The sequence below is a fragment of the Harmonia axyridis genome, chromosome 1 (assembly GCF_914767665.1).
Source record: "Harmonia axyridis chromosome 1, icHarAxyr1.1, whole genome shotgun sequence".
Taxonomy (NCBI): domain Eukaryota; kingdom Metazoa; phylum Arthropoda; class Insecta; order Coleoptera; family Coccinellidae; genus Harmonia; species Harmonia axyridis.
In genome coordinates, this window is record NC_059501.1 from 32,348,308 (window position 1) to 32,367,041 (window position 18,734).

General features: G+C 31.8%; 4 protein-coding genes across 8 annotated transcripts in view; 2 read left to right on the forward strand and 2 right to left on the reverse strand.

Moving 5' to 3' along the window:
- LOC123683414 (angiotensin-converting enzyme-like) overlaps positions 1-5,211 on the forward strand; it is a 28,170-nt gene extending 22,959 nt beyond the window's left edge. For all 3 annotated transcript variants that reach the window (XM_045622434.1, XM_045622441.1, XM_045622450.1), the window contains exons 8-9: positions 2,703-2,986; positions 4,836-5,211. In XM_045622434.1, coding sequence (XP_045478390.1) covers positions 2,703-2,986; positions 4,836-5,124 — 573 coding nt within the window. In that variant the 3' untranslated portion in view covers positions 5,125-5,211. The remainder of the gene's footprint in view (positions 1-2,702; positions 2,987-4,835) is intronic.
- LOC123683428 (transcription initiation factor TFIID subunit 8-like) lies at positions 4,777-8,648 on the reverse strand. Of its 2 annotated transcripts, none has more exons than XM_045622463.1 (6): positions 8,393-8,647; positions 8,157-8,305; positions 8,000-8,098; positions 7,754-7,941; positions 7,533-7,686; positions 4,777-5,929 (listed from the first exon to the last, which is right to left on the reverse strand). In XM_045622463.1, the coding sequence occupies exons 2-6, from the start codon at positions 8,296-8,298 to the stop codon at positions 5,655-5,657; spliced, it is 858 nt and encodes a 285-aa protein (XP_045478419.1). In that variant the 5' UTR covers positions 8,299-8,305; positions 8,393-8,647; the 3' UTR covers positions 4,777-5,654. The 2 variants fall into 2 exon arrangements, with proteins under 2 accessions (XP_045478419.1, XP_045478429.1); XM_045622473.1 differs by having other exon boundaries at positions 5,157-5,929; positions 8,157-8,308; positions 8,397-8,648.
- A 3,117-nt stretch (positions 8,649-11,765) lies between these two features.
- Positions 11,766-14,298, forward strand: LOC123685279 (oocyte zinc finger protein XlCOF6-like). Of its 2 annotated transcripts, none has more exons than XM_045624939.1 (4): positions 11,766-11,922; positions 12,208-12,316; positions 12,386-13,727; positions 13,790-14,298. In XM_045624939.1, exons 2-4 carry the CDS (start codon positions 12,248-12,250, stop codon positions 14,077-14,079), a joined length of 1,701 nt encoding a protein of 566 aa, XP_045480895.1. In that variant the 5' UTR covers positions 11,766-11,922; positions 12,208-12,247; the 3' UTR covers positions 14,080-14,298. The 2 variants fall into 2 exon arrangements, with proteins under 2 accessions (XP_045480895.1, XP_045480891.1); XM_045624935.1 differs by having other exon boundaries at positions 11,907-12,158.
- LOC123685286 lies at positions 14,250-18,257 on the reverse strand. The gene is made up of 2 exons (XM_045624943.1): positions 17,819-18,257; positions 14,250-14,835 (listed from the first exon to the last, which is right to left on the reverse strand). The coding sequence occupies exons 1-2, from the start codon at positions 18,063-18,065 to the stop codon at positions 14,492-14,494; spliced, it is 591 nt and encodes a 196-aa protein (XP_045480899.1). The 5' UTR covers positions 18,066-18,257; the 3' UTR covers positions 14,250-14,491.
- Between the last annotated feature and the right edge of the window lie 477 nt (positions 18,258-18,734).

Here is an 18,734-nt window from a genome sequence, read left to right on the forward strand (position 1 = left end):
ACTTTTAAAAATTCGACAACCGGGATTCTGGACTGATTTTTCGCAGGCAACCCTATACCACCGTGTTCATAATGAAATAATCCTCAATTTTATTGATTTTGATTAAATAGTCAGACCGTTGCAAAATGCTAGTATAGATTGACCTGTTTATACCTGGCAACCCGAGAGTTGTGACCGGAAAAAAATAGGCAACCTAACGTTTGCACATTCTATGGGCTTCATACTTTCGATTGGTATAGAATTTATCCAATAAAAAAAATTTTTTTTTTAATTATTAATTAAACCTACTCTGGACTAAAATTTGTTAGGCAACCCATATGTTATATATTTATTGACATGTTAAATTAAATATAAAATACGTTTTATCAAATAAGCATCTCGGTGAAGGTCGTTTTATATCGGGATCCTATACTACAGTGACGGCTCGTCAGGGTCGGCAGGGTCGGCCGGGCCGACCCAAAAATTATCAGGAAATAGAAAATAGTTCTAGATATTCAATTCATTCAAACTCAATCGGAGTTATCGATTTCGATATCCAAATTCCCTCGGTAATGAATATTTCCACTCAGAACAGGATAATATAACTTATACCGGCCAATATTTTCTTTCGGACCCACCTAATATTCGATTTCCAAAGCATCCAGCGTTGTTATTCCCTTTCATAAATTGTAACAAACCACAATCGTAAATGGTTACTTTTCGTAACATCACCCCAAACAAGTTATTCCAGAATTGTACGTAACACCGTAACATTAGGTCTGAAATGTAACACAAATGTTACAATTATACAATTGCAACTCCTGGAATATCACTGAAAGCATCTCATCAGTCATCACGTTAGGTCGGCCGAGAGCCGATGGCGGAACCAGCGCTACCGAGAGCGCTACGTAAAGGAAAAGATACTACGACATACGCCCAGAATACGACCACTCAGTAGAACGGCACAACAACTCGATGTAAGGTCGCTTCCCAATACACAGGGTCGGCTGGCCGGTTATACTATTGCAGAGCGTCAAGCAGGAACTTTTTACAGTTTATTTCAAATATTTGATAATTAAATGAATGGTTAATTATGAGACATTATGTCCTAATCAGAAAAGAACTTATTTATGCCGTTCGATAGTAGCTATTGATTTTCAGATCATGAAAATATAATAAATATATTCAAATGAATGGTTGATTATGGGATATAACGTCTTAATCAGAAAAAAACTTATTTATGCCGTTCGATAGTAGTAAGGTATTGATTTTCTGATCATGTACTGGGACAATGCTATCTTCGGCAATTCAAATATGCTGAATGGTATTGCGGAATTCATTTTCTCAAATAATATTGTTTCCGATGTTCCTGAATTATATAAGTTATTTTGTATGATTTTGTCCCTGCCACCAACATCCGCGTCAGTAGAAAGAAGTTTTTCAGCGCTCAAAAGAATAAAATCTTTCAGTAGGAACATGATGTCTCAAGACCGTTTAAATAACCTGGCACTGATATCAATCGAAAGAGGTTTAGTTAAAGAACTAGCCAGAGGAAACATTTTTTTCGAGAAAATAATTGATGACTTCGCGACAAAGAAAGATCGTCGAATTGATTTGATCTATAAAAATGAATAAAGGGTAAGCAAGCTCATACATTTTCGACCAGAATACATGCGGTCATTTCCACAATATTTTTTGTGGTCTTTATAAGATTTTTTTATATTTTATACATTTATTTATATGTTTTCCTGAGAGGTTTTCTCTATGTTTATTCAAATATATATTTTATGTTGATAATTGAATATTTTATTATTTCTGTTTTTTCAAGAGTTTCATTTTATTTCAGTTTTCATTGATTTGAGAACTACATTTTTATATTGGGTTATAATAGGGCTATTCTAGGTGAGGTTTCCCATTAAAAACAAAAAACCAACCCGTCCTCTTGGGTGACGTGGAAATCTATTTGTTTATATATATTTATTTATATAGTTATAAGTATGATAAGGGGTGTGGGAAAATTTATATATATATATATATATATATATATATATATATATATATATATATATATATATATATATATATATATATATAACCACGCTAGTGTGAATTTAAAAAAAAAAAATATATATACCTATATATGTGTGTGTGTGTGGCCGACCCACATCTCGAGGGCACGAGCCGTCACTGCTATACTAGATTAAAAATGCAATTTCGAATATTTGGATTCCGATATTTTTCCTAATTGTCGAATTTATAGTATGCAGAATATTATTTTCTGTATCTACCTGCTGAAATCCAAGGTTTGGCAACTATTGCTCTCCTAGTGTCATCCGTTGTTTCACGTCGTTTGGCGCGCTTGAAGTTTAATTGTTTTCTGATTATTATATTATTTCTGGTATATTTAGGTATCTATTTCAATATATTATGAGTTGATATGAAACGTTGATTCACTATGAGACATAAGAAATGCGTTCTTTGTGGAGAAACTCGCGAATTGAGTGAAATATCGTATCACTGATGTTTTCATTTCTGCGCGCTTCATGTCAAATTTGATAATTCATGTTGGGGACAAAATGTGCTTACCGAAAATGTTTATTACTCTGAGGATGAATTTAATCTATTTGTTTCATCAGATGAGCCATTTAAATGATCAATTACCAATATTTTCTTGATAGTATACATAAAGTTTAAAATTTGATAAAAATAAATTCTGATTTTAGTGGCGTTATGAAATCTTCAGGAACGGAGTTTCAAATATGAATTCGGACTGGTGGCAACTCCGTATCAAATTTCAAGGAATTGTTCCACCTGTACTACGAAGTGAACAACATTTAGATGCTGCTGCTAAAAGGCATATTCCAGCTGATATACCATACATGAAATACTATGTAGCTCTACTATTGGAATTTCAAATCTTTGAAGCGCTTTGTAATGCAGCTGGACATACTGGACCTCTGCATAATTGTGATATTTACAGATCTAGAGAAGCTGGTCGTATTTTATCGTATGTGGAAAGGAAAACAAACAACAATAGGCATTCATGCCAGGCAATTAGCTAGAGAGAAAAAATAAATATTAAATTGAGACTACCGGTCATTCATGTGTCAATTGCGGTTTTTGAGACCCCAGAACTGTATATCGATATATCCATAGAGTAATATTACTCTGAGGGTATATCCAATAATACAAATTTGTAAGGAGCTTGTAGAGAGAAATAATTCTCTTTCTACAAGCTATACACCCGACTGTTGTAAACATCATGCATCTGTTTGCATCAGACTGGAGTATTATAGCAACATATAGGACCAGACTTAAGTCACAACATAATTTTGATTGATTCCAAATACTGTCCTAATTTATTCTACCATTTGCTGAAATTGAATCTTCTGTATTCCCTCCTTAGTGGTCATGTCACACAAATCGCAACATTTCGCTCTTTAATGTTGGAGTCAACACTGCACTCCCAAGTCCGCATCTGTATATTGTTAGATCATATGGGTATATCCAAGGGTGCAATATGCGCATGAATGAACTAGGGATGGGCAATAAATATCGATATATTGAAATATCGATATTTTTTCAGGAAATTTTCGATAAATATCGTCGATATTTTCTATTTCGGTACTATCGTTTGTCGATATTTTCAACCGCGATATTATCGATATATTTATATAGATTTCAGAGTATCAAATTCGATATTTTTTTATATTTCACATTATGATTTCGACCTCACGAAACATAGTTCCATTAGTCGAAAATCCTGATTTAGCGGACTATAAAATAAATATCGAATATTTCCGATATATGTAGCAGTTTTGATAATCTACTCATCGAAAAAAAAAGTTATGTCTCGATCTTGCTGAAAGCTCAAGAAAAAATAGACATAATAAAATTGTAATAAAATTCAACGGCCGTTGTTAAATACCTTTCTTTCTGTACATAAACGTCCTGAACCATTAATTGGTTATTGATGGAATTCCCAAGATCCCTTTTACCTACTCCATATTAATCCATACAATAAGCATTTTCAGTTTTGAAATTCTACATATATTGAAAATATGCAAAACTGCTAAATATGATGTTTTCAACTGAATCTAGTCACGATGAATCTGGATTTTCGTCTAATGGAACTAGAGCATAATATGTCTCGTGTGGTCAAAATCATAATGCAAAATATTAAAAAATATCGAATATTTTCGATATATTTAATAGTAGAATTTCAGAAACTGAAGTACCTACTTCATTTTGAAAATATTCTTTAAAAATGGAAGCAAATTACTAAAAATCTGGATTTTCGACTAATGGAAGTAGATCAAAATATGTTTCGTGTGGTCGGAATCATAATGCGAAATATTGAAAACTACTAAATATGTCGTTTTCAACTGAATCTTATTATTATCCTCTTTGATAGAAAAACTTTACTGAATTCAAAAAAAAAATTCCCACACTAAAATATTACAGCGATATATATCGATATTTTTACTCCAACATATTTCGATAGTGTCAGAAAATATCGATACAATATATATCGATAGTTTTCTGTCCCTTGCCCATCCCTAGAATGAACGCTCAGAAGCTCCTGATTCACGTCAATGCTTTCCTCATTTTTTTTTATATTCTTGTTGAATTTTACGTCACTCTTAGAATTTATAAAAAATGTAGACAATATTCTTTTCAGCTGACTATTGCAGGGTAATCCAACTTATAGTTGAGAGCCAATATTTTACCACAGTAAAGCCTTGCATGGAAGTCTAGAGTTGTTATTCACAATTAAGCATAATTAAAAGAATAAAATTAGACATTTTCATAGCAAAAATATATTTAAAATTGAATTTAAAAAGATTTCATTTCAGAGATATCATGAATATTGGGAAATCAAAACATTGGAAGGATGTGGTTAAGTTATTAACTAAAGGAAAATCAGACAGGATATCTGCTGACTCTATGATAAAATATTTCCAACCTCTTTTCAATTGGCTGAAAGTGCAAAATAAGAACGAGAATATTGTAGGATGGATGACCAACCAAGAAGATGCTGCTTTATTTCAGCACTTGGTTTCAGCAGAAAATAATTTGAAGCACTCTAGTAGTATCATAAGATCAGTTATTATTACATTGTTACCAATTTTGATATTAAAATGATATTTTTTGTATAGAACAGACTTTAAATAAAATATGAAATTGGATCCTATATAATCTCATCACTATAATATTAGACTTCTCACTTAATTTACTACATAAAAACTAATTGCAACAACCACAATTTGAATATATCAACATAAATGGAATATAAACATAATTCCTGATAAAACTAGAAAATCATTCAAAACACAAATTTTACAAATATTCAACATCAACATCCTAAACAAAATCAGCTCTCAATAAAATACATTTTTCTTTTGCCTTGAATTTTTTGGGGATGCTTTGACAAGCGGTTTTTTGAAATTTGAAGTACCATGAAAATCTTAATCATAACAAAAATTCAAAAGTGAAAAAATCAATACCACCAAATTTCCAAACATAAGTATCCATTAAAAAAGGTTCATGTAAGTAAATAAGTAGTAGCGATAAATGAGAAGTAGCGAACAAATAGACGTAAAGATTGTTCAAGGTTTTTTTCATTAGCTCACTAGCCTTCAGAGTAAGTATTTTTATTTTTCAAAAAACTTCAATTACGACATATCCATATCTTCATCACTGGGCAATTTAGTTGCGGCAAGATAAGGATTGTCAATGAAGTTATTTGAAGAATTTGGATCTTCGCTTCTTGAACTTTCACTGACCTCTTCTTCTATTTTCTCCATCTTCACATCTTCTTTTCTTACATGTTCTTTTTTCTGTCCAACAACTTCTTTAGAATCATATTCAAGGTCTTCTTGATCAAATATTTGATCCTGCGGCAACAAGGCGCTCAGATATGGTGTGCTGGTTGGTTGACTGGCAATTACTACAAACAAATAGAATATTGTTACAAACTGGGTTATTTAAAATGATCACATATGATTAATATTTATAATCTTAATAATAGGTTTCATAAAACTTTGATTGATCGATCAACTCATTGATTATAGTTTGAAATTTATGGAAGTGTCAAAAATGAACTGAAATTGCACAAAGAAATGATTTGATGAAGTAAATCACCACGATAAAAGTTTTATGAAACCCACCAAATATCTGCTATCGTATCGAAACGCCGGCGCGTAACAATTGTTTATTTGTTTGTAACATCATCGCGTAACTTATAAAGGTAAGAAATGTAGAAAACCGACAACCTAAGAGACGCCTAGATGCAAGGTATTACATTGTTTTGTTCTGTGTCTGTACGCGCCTTTAGAAGTACAGAGTTTGTGAGAGTAGCGAGAATAAGTTGACTAGGCTTGTTTCTTATGCCTAAATAATTAAAGTTGAGCTCTACAAGTAGTCAGGATGTACCGGGGTCTTCACCATAATTTGACCCCCCCTTTAACTTTGTTACTAAAAGAGGTACAAAAAAATGTTTTCTACAAAAGTTTCACGAAATCGACTAGTGTTTTTTGTATTGATTTCACAAAACGAAATATATACAGAGTGAGCAACATATTGATTGCAACTTCATTTTTTCAAATGGAAAACCCTGTATATTTTTCTATATTTGACTAACTCTTTTTTCCCTGATTTCGAAAATATAGCATATGTTCGGTCTATCTCTCTTATTCTGAGTACCACAGAGTTTCAAATTTTAAGAATCACCTGGCATGCTCAGTAATCTGTTGTCAATTGGTAGGCTGCCATAACTCAAAATGCCCTTTCTTGAGTTGACAACGATATGACATACGTTTTTCACTATAAATTGGAATTGGATGCAACTCCATATATTCTCTCCTTGTAGCTTTCTTATTTTTATTGTTCTCCACATAAAGTGAAAATATTTCAAATTTTTCCGCTTCTGTGTAGTGCATATACGATGAATAGTTCCATTCAATCACAAACGTATATCATATATAGTTGCCAACGAGATAACTCAAAAAGGGGCATTTTGAGTTATCGCAGCCTACCACGTGAAAACTGATTACTGAGCATGCCAGGTGGTTCTTAAAATTTGAAACTCTGTGGTACCATGAATTTGAGAGGTAGACCAAACATATGTTATATATTTGAAATCAGGGGAAAAAGAGCTAGTCAAATATAGAAAAATATACAGGGTGTTCCATTTGAAAAAATGAAATTGCAATCAATATTTTGCTCACTCTGTATATATTTCATTTTGTGAAATCATTTTAAAAAACATTAGTCGATTTCGTGAAACTTTTGTAGAAAAAATTTTTTTGTACCTCTTTTAGTAACAAAGTTAAAGGGGGGGTCAAATTATGGTGGAAAACCCGGTACCTTAAATGTGGAGAAAACTATTCTAGCCTAACCTAACTTGTATGTATGTACTTTTATCACATTAAAAAAATTTAATCTTAATTTTTTTCATCTATGAATGAAAATATGGTATCCAATATTAACAAGAACTGAAAATATTTTACAATTGTGAAACTATTATAAATAATTTTCAAGATATTACTCACAAGGAAATGCATTTGTATCATCTGTATCGAACAAGTTATGAGTGGATGGTGCTGTTTTAGCAAGAAATTTGGTCAACGCTCTCTCTACATCTTTTTTTTGAATTGCAGCCTTTTCTCTTACAGATTCATAATCGATTGTTGGCTGTCGATGGGTCTGAAATAATTTATTAATTGAACAATTATGATAAAAAGGGCTATCAGGACACTAGAAAAATACTCACAGGGGTCCTAATATATGCGTGCGGTACAGGAAACTCAGGAAGATGGGAAGGAATATGTGGTGGTAAAGATTGTCTAACACCTGCAGTGAGCATATTTGGTTGCTTTGGAGGTTGCTGAGGAACTATAGGTGGCAATGAAGGATATTTAGAAGTTTTCATGTAATCTTCCAATGTTGGAACCGTAATTCCTTAAAAAAATATTCAAATCAATTTCTTGTTATCAAAATATTACTCTGTTAACTATACCCAGTTCAACAAATGCTAAGATTATGTCAGCTACAACAGGTTCTGTTCTTCCAGCCAATTCACAATAATTTTTACTTGACAATCCTATTTGACTTAGATCTGGAAACATATTAATGTAATAATATTCATTACATTATATAAAATTAGGGTAACTAACAGCATTGCAACATTTCTACAAGTGTTCCTAGAGCATCTTTTTCAATAGTATCGAAGCCTTCACCAATACAAATGCTACCGATAGCAGCTGCAAGCATTTTTCTGTTGAAAGTCTCTGGCGAATCAGGTTGTGCAGACGCCATTTTCAATCTTGTGGAGAGAAAAATAGAGAATTAAGTACTTTTCAAATACTCGAAATGAAATTAGTCAAACAAGTTCAAATCATAATTGATATACCTTTTTTTTAACCTTACACTTCAATAAAAATTGTATTCTTTATAAACTTCAACAATTTGGTATGATGTTACAAGTAATGTAGACTGTAGAAAAACTTTTGATAAATGTCCTGTAGAATCTAAGGATTGTTTTTTTAGGTGAGAAAGAATGAAATCACAAGAGCAATTTTCGATCTTGAATCTTGAAATAAGATGAAACGTTAATTGTCAAATATAAAAAAATATGTATCCCTTTAATTATATATATATAATAAGTTCTTCTTCTTCTTCTTTCAAGGTTACCCTTATTGGAAGGGCAATTTGGGCTCGACCGGAGGTCATGTACCCAGTCACTATATTACTATTTCTCCCCTTGTTCCCAAGGATGGAAAGGATATTTGACGTACACAGGGCTAGAACATCACATACATAATGTTAGTTACACATAAACTTACATTCGATTGACTACAATTTCAACCCTGAAGCTTTTTAAAAAACTAGTTAAACACTCTATAATCTTAATCGACTGGCTAAAAACGACATCGTTCACACTAATTGGGCATTCCATTCCCAATTGTGTTAATTTATAGTATAATATATCACAGTTTACCCTGTTCAGCTGACAATTAAACAGTATATGTACTATATCTCCGTATTCTGCACACTGACAATTAGGACTATCGTATACTTTTATTTTAAATAAATGTTCCGGAGACAGGCAATGATTGGAACGCAATCGCGTCATCGTTGATACACTGTATTTGTCAAATTCAGAGTCAAACAAAAAACATTTTCGAATTGGCGTGAACTTTTTATCTCTGTTTCTCTTTTGTGAATCTAGTTGGAGTTCCATCGTTTAATAGAATCGTGTTATTTTCTTCTAATATTTTCTCCATGATTTTCCCGTTATAATTTATTATATCAGAGCCCCACATCGGGCTTTGTGAATTAAGATCTCCGGTTAATATAAAAGCCCCGTTAATTTGGTTTAAAAAGGATGATAATTTATGATTATTAAGTTTTAGATCGGGTGGGTTATAGATATGTATTATGGTGAGGTTCGTTATCTTAATGATCATTCCTTGAGTTCTTTCTGGTAATATGTCATTTTTAATTTCAAAATTCTGAAAATCAATTGTATTTCTTATTAAGGCTGCTAAACCTCCTTTACCGTCATCTCTGTCTTGCCTTACCGTTTTGTAGTGTTTTAATGTTAATTTTTGAATTGGTTTAAGAAAGGTTTCAGATAGTAGAATTATATCTGGATTAAAGCTCTCTGCAATGTTAATCATATTTTCATAATTCGAATTTATAGATCTAATATTCCATTGTATAATTTTTATTTTGTTTGTCATTAGATTTTTTTTATTATTTTAATTATCTAAATTGATTTCCATATCGTCTTCTTCGTCATTTTTAAATTCGTCTGTTGTCTGATGAACGATTGCTGTAGCTTGTATTATTTTATAATCTTGATGTAGTTGAATTTTTCTATTGTTACTATTAGGTGAATTTTTAAAATAATGGGGGAGAAGATAATCTATTTGCGCTGATTTTTTTGGTTGTGAGTTGTTTGAGTCGTTCTCGATTATATCGAAATTTTCTTTTCTAGAATTATTTTTAAGTTCTTCCCAATCGTAGGGGATATTATCATTACATTGTGAATCTATTAAACATTTTTTATGTTCTTCATGATTATATCCCGGTATTTGTGGGGGTGGTCTTTTTCTTTGAATGGGTGTGCTGACTCTACGTGTGTTGTTGACGGTTTGTGTTTGTCTTTCTTTAACTTTCTGAGCGTACGATTGATTGTTAATGGTAGCTGGTGTTCGTAAAATATTTTCATCAGTTCTGTTATTTTTTGTTAGATTTGGAAATTCTTTGTCATTCGCGTATAAATTTCTACTATTGTTTTTCAAAATAATATTGGCTTCAAAGTAAGTGTATTTATGAACTGCCATCGCCTCTTTTATTCTTTTTTGTCTATCGAATTCCGGACAAATTCTATCTACTGCAGAATGGTTTTGACTACAGTAAATACAAATTGGTTTTTTTGCTTCGCATTCTGTCTCTTCGTGCTGTGAACCACAATTTCTACACCTTTTTTTACCCCTACACTGTTTTGCTGTGTGTCCATATCGCAAACAATTATAGCATTGAATTACCGGGCTTATATATTGGTCTACATATATTATGTTGTGAAATAGTTTGATGTTATTTGGTAAATTTTTTCCGCGGAATGTAATCACACATGACTTCGCGTCTACGTAAGTCGTTTTACCGTTTATTGTTTGTCGTCTTTTTAAGCGTCGTACCTTTATGATTTCAGATGTTGAATCTGCGTATTTCATAATGTCTTCCTCGGAGATGCTTAATCCGATATCTGAGATGACCCCCATACTTGTTAACAAATATGAAGGTATGAAAACATCGTAATCTACGAAATTATTTTTTTCCACAAATAAATTTGCCTCGCGTGAGTTAGCAAAGTCTACACCAATTCGATTTCTTCCCTTCCTAGCTATGTTCTTTATATTAAAATTGAAGTCATCGTTATCGAAAAACATCTTTCCCAACGATAATGGATCGAGGTTTCCAATATTGCTTGATTTACTTTGTATGAATACTGTATAAGGTCCCTTATCGGACACCGCATATGTAAAGGATTGTTTATTCGCACTTTTTGTTGCTATTATGTTTTGACTAAGAGATTGAATTTGTGATAGCATTTCGTGATCTCCTTCTTCTGTGGCTTGTTTTTTTAAAATTTGAATTTCATTGTTCAATAATGTTAAGTCTGCAAATGAGAATTTATTCTCGTCTTTCAAGTTATTAATTGTTATGGCTGTTTTAGGGGTAACTGATCTCATTATCCGGGGAAATATCCCCGGATCTTGTATACTCATTTTTTATGATATTATGTCTCTCTTTTTTTTTCCGTCAATATAAGAAAAATTCAATATATTTATTCAAATATAGTCAATCAAATATTAGTTTTCACTCACCACCAACGATAGCACTGAGGATTTAGTTGTAAAACACTTAGGGAAATTTTTTCGCCCGCTTTGTTTCGCGTCTAACCTCGGAATCATATAATAAGTTCATTCTTTAATCATTAATACTTATTACACTTTTGTTGTTTACTTTACACTTAACAGGTCCTGGTTGTTTAGTTTTTATCATAGACCTAATATTAGGTCTATGGTTATTATCGGGATTATTTCTATGCATCTTAATCTTAATCTGGATTATCTATGATCTGGATCTAGATTCTACCCATAGACCTAATATCCATGGATATTAGGTCTATGATTCTACCACAGATTACTACCACAGATTAGTTAGTCTGTGTTACTACTATTACTAGTCTTTGATTCTACAGTCTCTTGTCAGTACTGTCATATCTGTTTGAATTTTTCACTTTTTCGAGTAGAGTAGATCAAAAGCTACGAAAATAAGTAGTTCACAAATTGCAATAAAAGGCACATCATTTATTCAGTTTTTATTTTTTTCACTAGTAAATAGAAATGATAAATATCAATATTTTCAAAGGTATATAATGCAGTTATTGACGTTTTTAAGTATAATATTTTTCAAAACTGTTGACCAACTTCAATAAAACAATCAATGTTGCTCCATCAAAAGAATTTGTCATATAGTTGGAAATGAAAAATGAAGAAATTTCAGTGTTATATAAATATTTTGCTTCTTATTTCGTTGTTATTGTCCTTAATTGGAATGTGGTATTTTTGTGATATTTCAAATAAAAAATGCGGGGAATATGAAATGTAAATCTGAGTACAGAAATTATGAATTAGATTAAAATTTTGTTTTCAGGTGTGATTTGTAATGAAATATTAAATTCATAATTATTGAAATGAAGACAGAAAATTGTATACCGGGAGATCCTATATGGACTAACGGGGCTGGAATTTTATCTAATGATGTGAGTCGTATTTATTTGTTAACATAATATAAATTGAAGTTATATTCATAAAAATTAACTTTATTCTAGGAATGTTTACCAGTAATAGGGGGATGTCAAGTATCTTCAATACTATCTACTCTAGACCCATCAGACAAATCATTGATGAATAACTTGGAAACTTCTCAAACTATGGACATAATAATATTAGAGTCCTCAGATCTGAAATTACCAACAAATGAATTGAACTTTCAACAATCTAACAATTATATGATACTGAAAGATAAAATAGAACAAAAAAATAATGGGCATATTAAAAGTACTATCAACAACAAAAATGAATCGGCCAACTTAGAAGATTTACTATATTTTGTATGTAATCTATGTCCTTTTTTGTGCACAAGTAATGAAAAGATAGCTGATCATTTGAAAAATGCTCATTCTAACGAAACCATTAGGAAACAATTACATCTTAAATGCCCAGCTTGTCAAAATATATTTTACCATAAAATATCACTGAGGTCTCATCTTATTCATGATCATGGAGTAAGTAATTCAGATATAAACCAAATTATTCAAGCAGTTATTTATTATGCTAAAGTTAAAATGAAAGGGAGCGAACAAAAAAATATTAAAACTAAACTTAAAGAGAATCTGAAGGTAGAAAAATCAATACCACAGAATTCACTTAAAGTTGAAAATTTGAATCACTGTTCTAGTGACTCCTATAATATGGATACTGAGAAGACCAACTCAGAACTAATAAATCTAGAAGTTGATATGAATAGTGGCATATCTCTGAATAACTCAAACCTTAACAGCAAAACAAATAAAAAAGATAGAAATTTTGAACGAAATGCTAAACAAGGTCTTTCGAAAAACTGGATATCCAACATGATACAAAACAAGAAAGAACATGTTTGTGTATTTCCACTATGTCGAGTAAGAATGCAGGATATCAATAAATTGCAATACCACATAAACTGTCATACTCAGTCTGGTTTTAAATGTGGTGAATGTAATCAGGAATTCCAATTTTGGAATTCTCTTAGCGGACACTTATGGCGATTGCATAAAATTGATATGGAACTTCATTGTTGCAGTGAATGTGAATATAAGACGTACAGCTTAGCTAAGCTCAATAATGTGCATAAGCTTATACACACAGATATGAAAAACTTCATTTGCAACATATGTCAGAAGGGTTTTAAAAATAATAAACAATTGAGGAATCATAAGGTTATACATAAGGATAAATCAGAAAAAGTAGTACATGCATGTGATATTTGTTTAAGAAAATTCTCTGATAGAAGACAAGTTAAATTACATAAGGATACTGTACATAACAAGTTGAAGCCTTTCTTATGTAACTTCTGCGGGTACAAAAGCTCTTCTAGAAGTACCTTGAAAATACATATCCGACAACACACAGGTAAGTGAGGAATAAACGTAAATTGTTTAATTCATTGAACTCAACTCATTATATCTTTCTAGGTGAAAAACCTTTTTCCTGTGATAGCTGTTCTTATTCTACATCAGATCACAATTCTCTCAGAAGGCATAAATTGAGACACACTGGTGATAAACCATATAAATGTGCATACTGTTCTTATGCATGTATACAAAGTAGCACTTATAAAGTCCACCTTAAAACTAAACATCCTGGACTTGAGAAAGATCTCATGTTTACATGTCATGAATGCCAGTATCGATCTGTTAACAAAGATATGTACCTCTCACATATAGCACAAACACACAATCAGCGGTCACAACCAATAGAATAATTAAGCAGTGATACTTATGCAAGTAGAACACTATAAAAATAGGGGAATACAGTCTTCTTGACCTGAAATCTAATAATTCATTCAAACATTTTACATTTACATAGAGATAAAATACCTAGATAATTTGTAAATAATTCAAAATGTATTTATAAAAGAACAACAGAGCAAAATTTTTATGGAAAAAATCATTTTATTGTGCAATTACATGTATGTATATTATCAGACATTTTCATTATTCATCAAAGAACCAAAACTTATGAATAAAAAGCTTGTCTCACCTATGTCTCAAACAAATCAAACTCCTAGAAGTATTGGGTTATCTCACTCTATACTGGATATTTTCCATTTCAAAAATTATCAAATATTATAAAGCAATTTATCTCAGAGTCTCTATATTATCTCAGGAAAACTGTTAGCATCTTATATAAAAAGCAATAAAATCCTTAGTTTGTTTAACTTCCTTGTTACACTGTAGTTTCCAATTTGAAGAAGGAAAATGAACATTGAAAGGTTGGGGATCGGTGTGTCTTCCATTTCCATAGGCAGGTCCAATGATAATAACAGCATTTCCTGTATAACTTTTCACATATTCCTGGAAGGCTGAACCATTATTGAAGTAGCAGAATAACAATGCGTGATCTTTATTGAAAATTTTTCTCAAAGGAAATTCTGGAAATTTCAGATTTATGAAACAAGGATAGGCATAACGGCTTCTCCACCATTCTTCATTTATTTCAAAACCTTCCACTTGTAGGCCTGAAAAAAATTGGTAACGTAATTTCAGTAAAAAAAGATTAAGGCTTTTTAATTACTCGAGAGTTCAAGCCCTTGGTCAGGAATACACTTTTCGTTGTTTTACAAACCACGTAATTTTTTATCTAAATAGCCGTCCACATATTCTTCCTTATAAAGACTACACATGTTGGTTATTGTACAAAGAAGCAGGCATCGATCATCTCATTTTATCGATGCCTATAGTATATATTTGAAAATAAATAACTTATGTACTCATCAGCTATGTGTGGTCGCAATTAGAATAAAATTTGATACGAAATTTATTTTCTGTACCGCATTGATTCTCCTAGTTCCAGATCGTGATCAAGTAATTTCAAAGGCTAAAAAGCAAAAATAAAAAAAAATATCAAAAACTGAATATCAATGATATTGTGAATTCACGATCATCTAAAATAAAGATCGTTCATTATTGCTATTAAAATTATTAAATAACAATATTTTTAAAGTGAATCTTACATTTTCAGAATTATGAATTTGTTTATGTTTTCGGATCGGGTCGCTCGACATTCATTATATTTGTTTATAATCAATGGCATAACCAGAGTTGACTCATGGGGTATTACTCCCACTTTGAAAAGGCAAAATCTTCAAATTAAAAAAAAAACAAAAAATTTTAATTTTTATACTTACAATTTTTTTTAATTCTTCTAATAAATGCGGTCATATCCCCAATGATCTTCTTCGTTACGCCTATGTTTAAAATTAAATTAATTGATTCTACAAAGTTAGAATTTGAGCCTTGAGTGCTCCCCTCTCCAGTGGCGACACTAGGGGGGTGGCAGGGTGAAACGCCCACCTCCCTAAAATTTGACATACTGAGGCTAGAATAATTACGAGATCCGCAGAACAATAATTTTTGCGTATTATTCCGATTTACTTTGGCCCCCGCAAAAAAAATCCGGCTCCAACTGCTCCTCTCAGATAATGATATTTATTATATTAATATTATTTCATATATGTGATGTGAGATATATATTTCGCCATGAAAGAAGAAATAAACCAAAATTTAAGATATTTGTTTTTTCATTAAAAAATGTTAATAACAATGATTAAAATTTCATTTTTGATGTGAGTCAACTACGTACGTACTATTACCAAAAGTTAACTTTTTGGTAGATACAGTCAATATATTAAATTCTACAAAAAAATTTACCGCAACTTCCTAGAAAATAAATAGTTTTGCTGTTATGTATTTTTGAGATTTTTATTCGAGTTTTTTGAACAAATCGCCCCGGGTCAAATACCGCCGCTAGATATTCATTAAAACTACATATTTTTCTTCAAGTTTCAAGATACCTAGATAATTCGTGTTGAAAGAGGAAATAATAAACCGTGTATACCTACTTGTGTAAAATGCAGTGTTTTTCAATCGTATTTCAATGATGAATTTCAAACTATTTTAATTATTATATGGAATTAGCAATTTCTCTCAAATACCACCTACTCCGATAATCCAATTTTCATTTATTGATTTCTTATTTGACGATATTTCCATTTATGAATGTTCTGAATTTTCAAATTGAAATACATGAGAACATATAATAATTGTTTTTTGAAAAACTCTCTAATTAGATTGTATGTATTTTTTCATTAGAATAAAAAAAATTTAAAATTCATCTTCGAAATAATTGAGATATTATTGGAAAATCTTTCGATTTTCAAACTGATATAAAAAAAACTATAGATTTTTTGTGAAAAAATCAGTGCATGCATGAGCTCATTTCAAACTGCCATTAATGTTTAAGCCACAATAAACTACATTATTATTATAACGGATGACATCGTATTGATGGCGGGAACAAGGAGGAATATACAGGGAAATTTGGATATATGGAATGGAATACTGAGAAAATATGGGATGGAAATAAATAGAAGAAAGACAAAAGTGATGGAAGTGAACGATGAACGGGAGGATGATTGGAGATTGGAAATTGAGGGAGAGGAAGTTGAAAAGGTGGAATGTTTCAGATATTTAGGAGTGAACATAGAAAATACGGGAAGCCAAGAAAGGGAGATTAACGAGAGAATTGAAAAAGCCGGCAGATTATACCACGCAATTAATAAGAAATTCCTAAGAAGAACTGAAGTAGAAGAGAAAACTAAAATGACCGTGTTCAAGTCGATATTCAGACCGGTTCTATCGTACGGATGTGAAACTTGGAACACAACAAAGAGAATGAGGAGTAAAATACAGGCAGTGGAAATGAAATTTTTGAGAGGAGTGAATAAGGGGGTTACAAGGATGGACAGAAGGAGAAATGAGGACATAAGAGGTGAATTGGGGATAAAATCATTGGAAAGGTTTGTGGGTGCGAGGCAGTTGGGATGGTGGGGACACTTACATCGTATGGAGGAGGAGAGACCAATCAAACAAATATGGGAGGCAAAAGTCGAGAAAAAGGCAAAAAGGGGAAGACCGCAACAAACATGGGAGGATATGATAGAAGAGGAAATAAAAAAGAGAGGGAAAAGCGTCAGGGAAGCTGAGATGATGACATCAAATAGGACAGAATGGAAGAAATTTATTGAATCAAATTAGAATTATTTTAAGTTATTGTTAAGATAGAAAATGTAGATAATGAAACCCATACACCGAAAGGTAACAAATGGGATAAAGATTATATATATATATATATATATTATTATAACAAGGTTTCTTCCAAAAATTGAAAGATCTAGCTATTTTCGCACAGAATCAAAATTAATCTTATAGAGATAAAGGTGCACAGCCTTAAAGTAGGAGTAAAGCTCTTGGCTCATTAAAAAAAATGCAACTTCAATGGATTCGACTTGGCTGATTTTCTTAAGATATCATTTCACTCATAGTCAGATAATTTTGGTAGGAGTTTGGCCCCTTACCCTTTGTCATGTTTTTTATTGAGATAATAACGTCAAGAAGCGCAGAAAAAAATATAAAATGAGTATAACTCGAATTTCTACTAACCTGTTGCCTGTTCTAAAATCCATTCTAGCAATCCATTGCCGCATCCTATAGAACTTATTCCTTTCAAACCGTTCTTTAAAATAGATTCATGAATGAATCTTATATCATCTTCGTTTGGCCATACCCAAAGAATTCTATTCGCGTCAGGTAAATTGGAATGCTCATTTAATTTCAATATGTCCTTCCATTTTTTTTCCATATACAGATTTTGAACCATTGAAAATAATTCATCGTGAACATGGGACATTTTTATTGTTCAGCTGCAATTGATTCAAGTTCAAGTTCGGATTTTTGCTTTGGAACAAAATTACGTCATACACACGTAATAATTAGTAAAAGCAAGTATTGATTGGATGTTGGATAGTTCCCAAATTTATTTTTCACCAACTATCGCAGGTTTGAATCGATTTGATTTATGGTGACTCCTTTTGCGTAACGTTCAAATTATTGTCGGATACGGAGACCATCAACAGCGAATGTTAAATAGCGTTATTGGATCGTTTAAAGGATGAAATCGTTAAAAAACATGTCAATAACGTGTCATAAATCAATGAAAACAATGACAAAATTGCATGAAATGGGCTTCGAATTGCTTCTGCATCCACCGTATTCGCCAGAGATCTGACCCCCAGCGACTTTTTCCTGTTCTCAAACCTCAAAAGAATGCTCGCTGGAAAGAAAGCGCCAATGAAGAAGTAATCTCCGAAACTGAGGCCTATTTTGAAGCGAAAGACAAATCACGTACTACAAAAATGGTATCGAAAAGTTGGAAGATCGCTATAATCGCTGTATCGCCCTCGAAGGCAACTATATTGAATTATAAAATCGAATTTCGTGTGTTTTACTATGGGAGACCCCGGTCTACCATAAAAAAATGTATGAAAAATGCAATTTTTGCAAATGGACTGTAATGTAT

Excerpts from the sequence above, each read along its gene's own strand:
- LOC123683428 (XM_045622463.1), bottom strand. The coding sequence starts at position 8,298 with ATGGCGTCTGCACAACCTGATTCGCCAGAGACTTTCAACAGAAAAATG. Across the intron at positions 8,099-8,156 it reads TGTAGAAATGTTGCAATGCT|ATCTAAGTCAAATAGGATTG; the intron begins GTTAGTTACCCT and ends ATATGTTTCCAG. Across the intron at positions 7,687-7,753 it reads ACGCATATATTAGGACCCCT|ACCCATCGACAGCCAACAAT; the intron begins GTGAGTATTTTT and ends AAATTATTTCAG.
- LOC123685279 (XM_045624939.1), top strand. The coding sequence starts at position 12,248 with ATGAAGACAGAAAATTGTATACCGGGAGATCCTATATGGACTAACGGG. Across the intron at positions 12,317-12,385 it reads CTGGAATTTTATCTAATGAT|GAATGTTTACCAGTAATAGG; the intron begins GTGAGTCGTATT and ends ACTTTATTCTAG. Across the intron at positions 13,728-13,789 it reads ACATATCCGACAACACACAG|GTGAAAAACCTTTTTCCTGT; the intron begins GTAAGTGAGGAA and ends ATATCTTTCTAG.
- LOC123685286 (XM_045624943.1), bottom strand. The coding sequence starts at position 18,065 with ATGTCCCATGTTCACGATGAATTATTTTCAATGGTTCAAAATCTGTAT. Across the intron at positions 14,836-17,818 it reads GATTTTAGAACAGGCAACAG|GCCTACAAGTGGAAGGTTTT; the intron begins GTTAGTAGAAAT and ends AATTTTTTTCAG.